At 35.6% G+C, this 12,438-nt stretch overlaps 1 protein-coding gene across 2 annotated transcripts in view; it reads right to left on the bottom strand.

Annotated features, from left to right (window-relative positions):
* The window catches only part of LOC142435576 (ubiquitin carboxyl-terminal hydrolase 9X-like), a 188,143-nt gene that overhangs the window by 89,910 nt on the left and 85,795 nt on the right, over positions 1-12,438 (bottom strand). For both annotated transcript variants that reach the window (XM_075539809.1, XM_075539810.1), the window contains exon 15: positions 3,457-3,544. In XM_075539809.1, coding sequence (XP_075395924.1) covers positions 3,457-3,544 — 88 coding nt within the window. The remainder of the gene's footprint in view (positions 1-3,456; positions 3,545-12,438) is intronic.

Below are 12,438 nucleotides of genomic sequence, written 5' to 3'. Positions count from 1 at the left end.
CAAAAGGACAGTTCAGCTGATCAGACAGATCTTGACTCAAAGTAGAGAATATCAATAAACTATTTAACTTTATGTAGAGATTCAACTACATGGGCCATAATGAACATGGACAGCTTTGAGAAAAATCAGAATTACAGAACATGCCATTGTGCTCACAGAGAACTTATACATGGATCAAGAAGCAGTGGTGTCAACAAAAAGTAATACAGTACATGGGAGTGCCCCCCAAAAACCTGGAATTGCGCTTAGCTATGTGGAACTTTCTTAGCGCACAGTTTTCCTTGCTTAGATATTTTTCCCACTCAGTGAGGATTGAGCAACTCGCTCTGAGTTAGTACACACAGTGGCACCGCTTGGAAAGGTTTTCTCTGGTCACAGTGAATTTTTTCAAAAAAGTAGTTTCACTCAATCCTCTTTTTTTTGTGTTGGTTGATTTAAAAGAACAGTGTGCAGCTGTGAAATTTTGTTTCCTGATTGGGAAAATATCTGCAGAAATTAATGTTTAACACAGCTTACAAGAACAGTGCTATGGGAAAAACCTCAAGTGGTTTCCCTGTTTCAAAAAGATGACATATTGATTAATGACAAATCTTCAACTTCCCAAATGAACAAATGTAGATTCTTAGTGCATTTGGAGTTCATTCCACCAGGTCACACTGTTATATCAAGCTTTCTATTCAGAGGGTCTGAAAAGATTACATAGCATGTAGAAAAAAGGGCCTGATTAGTTTCAATTGCCTCACATGGTTTTGTCAGCACAACAATGCTCGCACAACCTTCTCAGTGTGCTAGTTTTTGGCCAAAAACAGCATGCTTCTCTTTCCCCATGCACCTTACTCACCTGACCTTGCTCCATGAAACTTCTTTTTGTTTCCACAATGAACAGGCACATGAAAGGACAGTGCTTTGATGATGTACAAGTGAAGAAAAAAACGAGAGAGGTGCTAGTCAGTCATTCAAACATAAGAGTTTGAAAACTGTTTCCAAAAATGGAATCACATGAATGGAAATACATATCTTTGAGAAAAAAATTATACTTTTGGGGGGGACCCTTCTCATGTGTTTCTAAAACATGAAAGGTGTGTATTGGTATTGCATCCTCTCACTATACTCATTCAAAATGTATGCCGAGCAAAAAACAGAGGAGCTCAATTATATGAAGAAATGTGACATCAGAATTAAAAGGCTTTTTAACAACCTAAAATGCGTAGATGACACAATCTTGCTTGCTAAAGTGAGGATCTAGAACACTTGTTGAAAATCAAGGATTGCAGTCTTCAGTATAAATTAAAACTCATGGCAAAGACCAAAATCCTCACAAGTGAACCAACAGGTCACTTCATGATAAATGGAGAAAAGACGTAACTTAAGATTTCACCTTACTTGAATCTACATAATTGTTCATGAAAGCATCAGTCAAAAGATCAAGTGAAGAATCACATTAGGTAAATCTGCTGCAGAAGACATCTTCAAAGCATTGAAAAGCGAAAAGTTTATTTGAGAACAAAGGTGTTCCTCAACCAAACCATTTTCAATTGCCTCACATGTATGTAAAGCTGGACAGTGCGTCAGGAAGACTCAAGAGTTAAGTGTTAAAATTAAGGTACCTATGAAGAATACTGAAAGTATCATGAAATTGCCAAGAACAAACAAACCTGTCTGGAAAGGAGTATAGTCAGAATGTTCCTTAGAAGCACGCATACTAAGACTCTGTCTGACATATTTTGGAAATAATATCAGGAGAGGCCACTCCCTGGAGATGGACAGCTCATGGTCATTAGAGAAGCGGTGAAAAAATGGAAGTTCCCTGGCAAGATGAAATGGCACAGTGAAAGCAACAATGGGTTTGAACAAAAGATTAACTAACTACTACAAGAAATGGCTTAGGGATCAGGAAAGGTTTCATTCTGTAGTACATTTTAATTACTTACTATGGGTCGGAACAGACTCGATGTCAGCTAATAATAAGAGCTGGAATGCCCAAAGAACAACAACAAAAAGTCTTTTGTGGAAAAAGTAGTACAATTTGAAAGTTCACTAGAGGCAAGGATGCTAAGACTTTGTCTCATGCACCTCTGACACATTATTAGGAAAGACGAAGTTTGTGGGGAAGCAATGCAATCTTGGTAAAGCCAACAAGTACCAAAAGGGAGGAAGACCCCGTACAAGATGGGCTGACACACTGACTCTAATAATGGACTTAAACAATTGTTACAGTGATGTAGGACAGGACAGTGTTTCATTTTGTTATGTGTAGGAACACTCTGGTCAAAGCCAATTTGATAGCGTCTAATAACAAGAGAAAGTACAGAGGTCCTGAAATTTAATTTCATTGACCTACACCCTATCTGTATGGTACCAAACAGCTACTTTTACCATATCAATTTTCTCATTTATATACGGATAAAACTTGCCTCAAAAGGCAAAAAGCGATTACAAAGGTTCAAATTGAAGTAACTTGCTCAAAGGCAAATTTACAGTAAACATTGTCTCTTCCTAGTAGTGAACTGAATGTACAGAGGTTCTTACAGAGAAGGAATTGTAATAAGTCCCTATATTCCTAATATTTAATAGAGGATTTGATATCAATTCACCACACTTAACAAATAGCAATCAGTAAAAGTGTCACACAATGTGTGTAAACCAATATGCTAAGACAGGCATTTTGTTCAAGGTGGTTTCCAAAGGGAGGAAAGCGTACATCAAACAAGCATAGAATTTTATAAAATTTAAATAATCCAAAGCTGAAATGCCAGAAATTACAATAGAAATATATGTACAAATAAATGCATGTGATTTTCTTTAGAAAAAATAAACCACTGTGCACATTTTTCCTCAGTTGACCCATGATTCTCATGTTTTTTCTGTATTAATGTCCTAATTGTATGTCTGAGAAAATTCATCATTCAATATATAAGTATATATGCACTTACAATATATCAAACACCTATTAAAAATTAAACAATGGGCAAATTTAATCTTGGATTACATTTGGCTTCAGATAAAACTTCTTTGCCTTTCTTCCCATTCTAAAATGATATTCACACATCTGCACACTCCTTAACATTTGTTAAAATAAAGGAAGCAAGCCTTCCTTATTCCTTTACTTCTTATCTGATGGAACTATCAATGACAAGGTTGTACCCCACCATCATTTTTGTGTCCCACAGTTCAAAATGTAAAATATGTCTTCTAATACATAAACTTATCATTTTAAATTGATATGTTAAAATGAACTTATTAAATTGGAAAAGGGAACAAGTCAAAGGTTAGTCAAGAACTAAAGATTTAATAAGAACCACCTATATAAAGGTTTTATGAAGTTAAAGCAATAATTTTGCTTTCTTCTAGCTTCAGAGACTAAATAGCTAACATAAAGTATTAGTCCTATATTTCTTATTTCTAACAGATAAAATAATACCTTAAAATCATTTAATAATGAATATCTTAACCAACCTAAGAAAATTAAGTCGCTCTTGTACTTCTTGGACATGACTATATCTACTTCCAAGCCTCACAGTTTGTGGATCATAATCCTCATGATCTGCAAATTAATAAAAATTATACATATATTATACACATGTATATCAACATCACTGCTGACTTTATAATAGTTTAAAATTGCAGTAACTACAATCATATCATGCTCTTCCACCTCATATACTCAACAAAATTCTCATTAAGAAAATATGGTATCAAAGACAACCACCAGCAGAAGTCTCTACTTTACAAATCATAGAAAACTGAAGAAATCCATAATGCTTTTTCTTTTTGCTGTTATATTTTTAAAAAATTAACAAAAGTTTTTTTTGGGCATTATGACTGAACTTAATTCATTCTTTTAAAGAACCATGCTGAAGATGCTAATTTTCTTAAGTTATAAAACTAGTTCAATTACTACAATATGGGTGTCATAAAGACTTCTAGGAATTAAAGAAAACTTAGCTTCTATTATGAATGTATACATATTTATTAAATTAGATCCAAAGTTGGAAAACATTTGTTTTTGATATTTTGGAGTCACTATATTCTTCAGTTGTGTTTTCCTATCAGCATGTGACAGTTGAAAGTATCAGCATTTATAAACGAAATAATAAAAGAAAAAATTCCAAATAGCTCCATACTATCATAAAAATAGTTTAGCAGCTTGTTTAAGAAGCTTTATTTAAAAAGATAGATGGCATAAAGATAATGGATTATGAGGCTTTCTGAAATAAAAGAATATTTATATTCTTAAGGCTGTTTATGCTAATGCCAAAATTCATTCACAAATGTAATAAAATTAGAATGAATATATAAAGAAAAATATACTCAAGTTTGGTTTGTGGAGTAAAGCAGAATTGGAAACTAATATCAGAAGGGTGTCAATCAACTAAGTAATCAGACTTATTTCAACTAAAATATTTAAATTTTAGAGGAACACTAAGTTATAAAATTCCTCTGCAATAAGTCCTGTTTTTTCAATTACCGTATATACTCGAATATAAGCTGACCTTAGTATAAGCAGAGGTACCTAATTATTACCTGGGAAACCAGAATAACTGATTGACTCGAGTATAAGCTTAGGTTGGAAAATGCAGAAGTTATTGGTGAGTTTCAATAATCAAAATAAAATTACTAAAAATTGAGACATCAGTGGGATAATGTATTAAATATTTATTTTAAATAAAAAATATATAAATAAAAGGACAAGTCAGTTAACATTAGTAAACCAGCACAGTAAGTGGAAAATAGGTTCCACAAAAACAATAAGGTATCAAAAATGCTACCTTAAGAGTATTATTCCCTGACCTCAATCAGCAACCAAACTAAAATCCTTCAAAACTGGACTCATCATCATTCGTATACCAAGGCAGAGCTTCAGCTGGTGTGAGGTCATCATAGACACTGTCCTCACTGAGCTCACCGTCATCACCATCACTGGTGTCATTTTCATACAAAGGGCAGACTTCACTGCCATTCATAGCATTACTAATACTCATCCCGTTAACTCGGAGTGGGAAGGGGCCCAGATGTTACACCTTGCTGGGGTACCACTGACCCGTCTATGAGTTGAACCCCAGTTTTTCAGCATATTTTTTTGTGCTGAAAACTAGGCTTATACATGAGTATATACAATATATAGCTTTAGCTGTGTCTGTGGCACAATGGTCAAATTATGGCAGTCAAGTCACTTTTCTAAAGATTACAGCCGTGGAAAATCTGTGGGCAGTTCTGTCATACTGTTTACTGGGAATAGGAATGAAGTTAATGTACTAGGAGTGACTTTGGTGCTTGGGGACTTTATATTTAAATGTGCATTTGGTGTGAATAGCGCTGTTTGACAAGTAAAAAATTAAGCTTCAAATCTATCAAGAGATACTTTAAAATTAAAAATGTGATCTATTAAAAAAATTTAACCACTAAAACCTCATAGAATGCAATTCCACTCTGAAACAATGTAGTTACAATTGTTTTGGTGCCAGTAACACGTTTTGATTTAATATTCTAATAGTGTAAACAGATAAAGTCTTCAAAAGGGCTACATTTCAAAATGGAATACACTTCAATTACCAGCAAAATCTTCTTCTCAAACTATAAATAGAATTGTAAGTTAAATACATTATAATATATGCTTTGTACTGATATATAACTGAGCACTTTCCAAAATTCCTTTATATTTATTGAAAATTTCTAAAACATCACACCTTCAAGAATTTTCTTTGAAAACAAATGCAGCATTAACAAATTATCTTCTATAAAACACATTTTATGTTGCAGAATTCCTTTAAACTTTACACTCAAATTTTAGCTGTTAATTATTAGTTGTTGCTGCTAAAGTCAGATGTTGTACCTGACTCAATGACCCTTTTTATGTACAAGAGGACTGTTTCAAGGCAGATCTGAACATCTCACAATGCTGTTATACTTACACCCACTTCTGTGGCCACTATGCCAATCCATTTTATTGAGGGTCTCCCTCTTTTTTCTGTCTTTGCTGTTGGGTAACGTTGGATGACTAACAGAAATATTGGTCTTTTAAATTTACCCACCACTTTGAGAGAGAAAGATGAGAATATGTTTGTTCCCATAAAGATTTACAAGTCTTTAATAGGGTTGTTGTAAGATGGTTTTTCTTTCTATATTACCATATAAGATATCAAGTATAGTAGGACAAAATGTTGCTTCTAAGGAACCTTCTGGCTATACTTCCTTACATATCTTTGTTCTTCTGGTAGCCTACAGCACAGCACTTCACCAAAATCATAATACAGACCATCAATTGTTTTCTGGTCTTCCTTACTCACTGCCCAGATTTCACATGAACATGGGACGACTGAAAATACCATGGGTTGGATTAGGTTTATTTTAGTCCTCAAATTAAATCTTTGCCCAATACAATAAGACATTTTATTTCTTAACTGCTGCTTCCATAAGTTGTGATTGTGGATATAAGTAAAATGACATCCTTGACAATTTCAATCTTTTTCTCTATTTATCAAGATGCCTACTTGCTCAAGGATAAAATTCAGATGATTTGGAAAGAAAGAAGAATGAAAATAGCGAACACAAATAGAAAGTGGTAAGAGAACTGGTACATTGAAAAGATTGCAACAAATGAGTTGAAACAAAATGCCAATGAATTGCTAATTAAATTGATCTGTTCCAATAACTTTCACTAGTTAGCAATGGAACACTTAGAAAGGAAAGATCCATGCATTGATGTAAGTAACAATTACTGTTTTCTTCCACTGTGGAGCAGAGAAAAAGAATGTAGACTCAAGAATGGAATAAAATCCAAAGACTAATGGCCCATATAAATCAAAGCCTCCTCAAACCTGAAAGCAAAATAGTTAGCACTAGAACCACCACCACGCTTCTAGTACTATTCATGATTATCAGAATCACAAACAGAATGTCCTAATTAATGTGTAAAAGAGTTTAACAAAATTAGGGGAAAAAAAAAAAGACTTACTTGTCTGAAAGTTACCGGAGGCACTCTTAAGGCTGTTTCCTTAAGGCTGCTAATTAAAATTCAAGCCAGTGTATGTCAAGTAACAGATGGGCCTTTAAAATAAACACCTATAAAAATGTGTAGCTTAGGACAAATAACTACATCAAATCAAAACAAACCCACCAGTCCCAAACCAAAAGGAGGAAAGAAAAGTAGTTGAAACTAGATGAAAATGAATAGAAGACTCAGTGAGGCAATGTAGAGAGTGCTAATACATTTTAGGGTTTAGAAATGTAATAGAATAATTATGTATTGATTAAAATCTTTACTCATTTGCTACAAAGATTTTTACCTAAAGTGCGCATGCACACACATAAAATACAAAATCAGTGCCTAAGTCAGAAATCAATGCGTTCAGGGAAATAAATTGATACAGAAAAATCTCAAATGCAGGGAAGAGGGAAGTGCAGAGTTCGGTAGGAAGAGGTGAAGTGAAGGAAACCTCAGCTCAGCGCTGTCTTCCCCTAACTCCCCTCTTGTGAGGACTTCCAGCTGTGACCAAAGCCTTGGGGGGAACATGTGGAACGCCAATGCTGGGCAGCTGGGGCCAAACCCATACCTCCCACCAACATCATGTACCCTGGAGGTGCCAACCAACCACCTGTGAACCCTGCCTGCCCGCTGGGCCCCTTTTCCCACTGCCCCAGGAGTGCCCCAGGGGAACCCAGCTGTTGCCCCTCAACCTGTACCACAACCAGGGTATCTGGGATACCAACCTCCAGGGCTCTACCCACCTCCTGGTCCCTATCCTCCTCCATACCCACCACCTGTTCCTGGGATGCCTCCTATGAATCCCTTGGCTCCTGGCATGGAGGGGCCAGAAATGGTGAAAGACAAGAAGATTCTGAAGAAAATGAAGAAAACCCATAAAAAGATGCAGAAGAAACGGAAGCAAGGCAAGGAGACAGAGGACACGGAGGACAAAGCTGTTTTGGAAGAGTTCGACCCCAGGCCTGTGGTGAAAGAGACGTAAGGAGAGGAGGAGGGGAAAAAAGAGCCGCCTGGTCCTGTGGCCGTTGATTCCATCCATACCATGGACATGTTAGCTGCATCCTTAAAAAAGACATCCCCAAAAAAGGAAAGAAGGGCCCGGTATCCACTACCTGTCCCCCCTTCATGGGGGCAGGAGAAACTGCTGACCCAGTGGGCTGAAAAAGTGTTAGCAAACACTGGCAAGCCAGGAACCCCAGAAAATTTATTTCGGGCCATAGTTGCTGTTGTTACTGCAGCTTCTGGGCAACCTGGTGTTACTTAAGAAGGCGCCAATGGATAGAGTGCAGTCATGTTGCACGCGTAGCCCATAAAACTGCAGAAGGGGGAAGTGTGGGAAACTGAGGACCTGGAAGGAAGTACACAGGGCCTGCTCCCAGCACTCGTGACCACGGGACTCGGCACGCCAGCTCTAGTGAGAGGCATGCCTCCACAATCCGAGATATGGAAAGCACTTCAATGTACATATTCCAGGAAAGATGTTTCTCCACAGTACACCTACCCCCCAGAAATGCTAATAAAAAGCTGTCTACTACAAGTGCCTGGCTCCTTCCTCCCCACATGTGCAGCTAAAAGATGCTCCTCTCTAAGAGCATTCACTCACTTTGTCCTTTATTCTAAAGGAACAGTTCACACCTCTTATCTCTTGCATGCCTGGTACTCCCTTTGAAGTATTCCTGTTGAGGGTTTGGGTTATTCAAGATGAGCAGATTGCCCATTTGATTGACGTATATGTATAACAAGAGGCTTGCAGGCCCCAAGTTCTATAAATACCTGTTACTGAATAAACTCTGGGCTCTTGTCCCACTTCTCTCTTCTCAAAAAAAAAAAAAAATCTCAAATGCTTGGTTAATGTGAGGCATTGTACTAACAAGAACTGAATGTGTTTACTACTAACACCCTCATTTTACAGAGCTAGGTAATCTTAAGTATAGGAGGCTTAAATATTAATAGAGATATTAAGTAAAACTTTATTATATAACATAAAGCAATCCTACTGAGCATAAAATTCATTTCTCCTAAACTACCTTAACAATTAGAACCACAACTCAAAATACCATAAAAGTAGAGGTATAATATATGAATAAATAAATACCATTAAATATCTAGCTGTCTTTTTGAAAAAAGTTTTTAATGGTATCTATGATGGCTGTATGCCATATTAAATTAAGACTGAATACTTGGAGAATGACATGTAAATTTTAATGCTCTCAGTGATTCTGGCTATTGATAGTAAAGAAATTACATGGTTTCATGTCCATCTAGGTGTGACCTATGAACCATTCTGCTTGCACAGACTTGAAGCAGGATATAAGTAAGATAAACCCTTAGTAATCAGTAAAATAAAGCAGTAGGGTAAAAAAGAGAGTTGTTGTTCATGGAGTTTTACATGGAAAGTAAATATGCTTAAGAAATATTTTTAAAAAACATTTGGACTATTCTCTTTGATCCAATTTACATAATTGATCTTTACAAAGAGCTGATCTCCAATGATGCTGGAGAAAATCAAAGCGTAATGAAAAATAAAATCTTATCTTTATCTCACATGAAAAACAAACAACCAACCAACCCCAAACCTCAAGATGGATTAAAAATATAAATGTAAAACCTCAAATTGCAAAGACTTTCAATTAAGAAACAAATACATGAGTCTCCAACAAATGACATAAATATGCTATCACAAAACTGTTTAAAACAAAAACTAAAAACGCAAGAAAATGAAAGAAAACCACCAACAGCACAAGACAAATTATAGGATCACAGTCTCCCAAAAATCTGACATGTATGCATCAAGATTAGAGAAAGGTTTATTAACAACCTGAGATATGCATATGATACACTCTTGCTGAAAGTGAGGTTAGCTTGAAGCATCTGCAGATGAAGAATTGTAGTTTTCAGTATGGATTTCAAATCAATATATAGAAGACTAAAATTTTCACAACTGGATCAATAGGTAACATCATGGTAGATGCAGAAAAGCTTAAACTTGTCCAGGATTTGTCTTGCTTTGAGCCATAATCAATGTTCATGCAAGCAGGGGTCAAACAAACAAATTACATGCGACACTGGGTAAATATGCTGCACAAGACATAGTTAAGATATTGAAAAGCAAGGACCTATATTTCTTACACCTGACTCAAGCCATGACATTTGCAGTTCCATCATGAGCATGTGAGAGTTAGGCTCAATAATAAATTGAAGAAATAAATGAATCAATGTATTTGAATAATGGTGCTAGCAAAGGATACTGAAAGTATAATCTATACTAAAAGAATAAACAAATCTTTTTTCTTACTGGTAAGTATGCTGAGTTTTGATGTCAGGTCAAACCACTCCCTGGAGAGGATATTATGCTTAGTAAAGTGATAGGGCTGCGAAAAAGAGGAAGACCCTTGAGTTGGAATGACTCAGTGGCTGCAACAATGAGTTCAGGCACAGGAACAACTGTGTTTTTTCTGTTCAATTGCACCTAACAACATGTGAAAAGATTTCACCAAGAGAGAAAAGTGCAGACCCATGGACTGCACGAATATTTTTCTCCCTGCAACAAAGTGAACACGGGACTAGTGTAGGAAATAAAAGAAAACTTTTAACAGCCTAACAAGAAATAGCATATAATCCAATGGGATATTGACATATACTTCACAAAAGAAGAATTCAAGTAATCAAGAAACATTTAAGATGATTCATAGTAAGTAGTTATTAGAGATGCAAATCAAAACAAAATAGAGATGATTTCACTGTAACATTAACAGCAAAGTACTGTAATATTAATAAAACACACAAACAAACAGGAAAGAGCAAATGCTGATGAATTTATGAAGGCAATAGGATCTTCATGATCTTCAGAATTTAAAATGGTGCAACAACCATTGTGGAAAATAGTATAGTACCTCCTTACAATGAAGATAAAAGTTATCAGGTAACTCCAAACTCTATTCAGTAGGTATCCTAAAGGTGAAGTGGTAGTATGAAAGTGGTAGTATGAATATACACACTGATGCTAACTGCAGCACTATTAACAAAAAGAAAGAACCTAAATGTCCATTAATGCAAAATGATAAATTTTGGTATATACACACAATGGAAAACTACTATGAAGCATTAAAGGATAAATACCAATATGTAAAACTCCATAACGTTTATGAAACTGGTGACATTATATGCTGAATGAAATATGTCAATCCTAAAATGACAAAAATTAATAGAGGTCCTTATTGAAAAATGTAAAAAATGAGAAAATGCCTAGTGAGTGGACAAAGATTAAATGGAGATAAGGAAAGGCAAATAATAATGGAAAAAGAAAAAGACACTAGGAAGAGCAACAGTTTATGATAGCAGAGATAAAGTTATATGCATAATCTTGCAAACAAGGTGATCTATCAGTGGAAGAATGGGGAGACGTGTAGGTTGACCTAATGGGGGGGAAGAGTGAGACTGTACCAGTGTTTCCAAAAGTGGGCAATGCCATGACCACTCCAACAGCCACTGGTTGCTGGAAGAAGAGATAAAAGTCACCTGAATTTATCCCAGATAACAGGTATAAGAGTTTTAAATTGCCAAAGGGGGTGTTAAGCAATTATTTTTTAGAGGGTAGTAGGTCAAATATAAATCTTTGACAGCGTCTTTGTATGTGTATTTACTTTTGCAGCAAATACATCCACATATGTGGTAGAAAATAGAAGTTCTGAAAATATTACGATATAATGAAACACCTGAGGGAATAAGAAACTGGAGCTGGGGCTGAGACTATAGTCTCAGTGGCTCAGGGGACCATCAAGTCCATAGTCATAGTCCACAAAGATAATGTTCTAAATACTAGTTTGGTAATGGGGTCTTCAAGATTGTGATCAGTTATATAGTGTATGCATGGATAGGTTTCTATCCACCAGAGGAGAATGACAAAAACTGAAAGTGTAAATGGACCAATGCATAACATGAACATAAGCTTCCACAATCCTGAAACTAAAAGAATGAGATGGTGCCCATATATTGCTACTAACTACTCTGAATGGGGTCCCGTTAGAAAGTCCTGAATGGAGAAGTAGAAAAATGTGGAACAAACCTGAGAACCATAAAAAAGACCAAGCTTACTGATCAGAAAACTCATAATGCAAAAATTATTTTTTAAAAACTAGTTCTAGAATGGAACTCACTCCCTTGGCTCAACTTTCTTTCAAACAGTAGAAAGGTCTATAAAAGAAGTAATAACAACAATAACAAAAAAGCAATAACATTAGTAAAATACATATGCACTCTTCAGAATAGTTAGTCATTTGCAATAAAAAAGGCAGAAAAAGAGGACAAAGAAAAAAAGAGGAAAAGAAAAAGGAAAGCCCAGGGAGAAAGTGATGTTTTAATTTAAGGATTACAATGATATGAATTAAAATATGTATAAATTATTGAATAGAGAATTGATAGCTCTGTAAACCTTCAACAAATTCAGACAAAAT

Source organism: Tenrec ecaudatus, chromosome Y, assembly GCF_050624435.1.
Source record: "Tenrec ecaudatus isolate mTenEca1 chromosome Y, mTenEca1.hap1, whole genome shotgun sequence".
NCBI classification, from domain to species: Eukaryota; Metazoa; Chordata; class Mammalia; order Afrosoricida; family Tenrecidae; genus Tenrec; species Tenrec ecaudatus.
The sequence above is the reverse complement of the archived record's forward strand: the minus strand, read 5'-3'. Positions and strand labels throughout refer to the sequence as shown.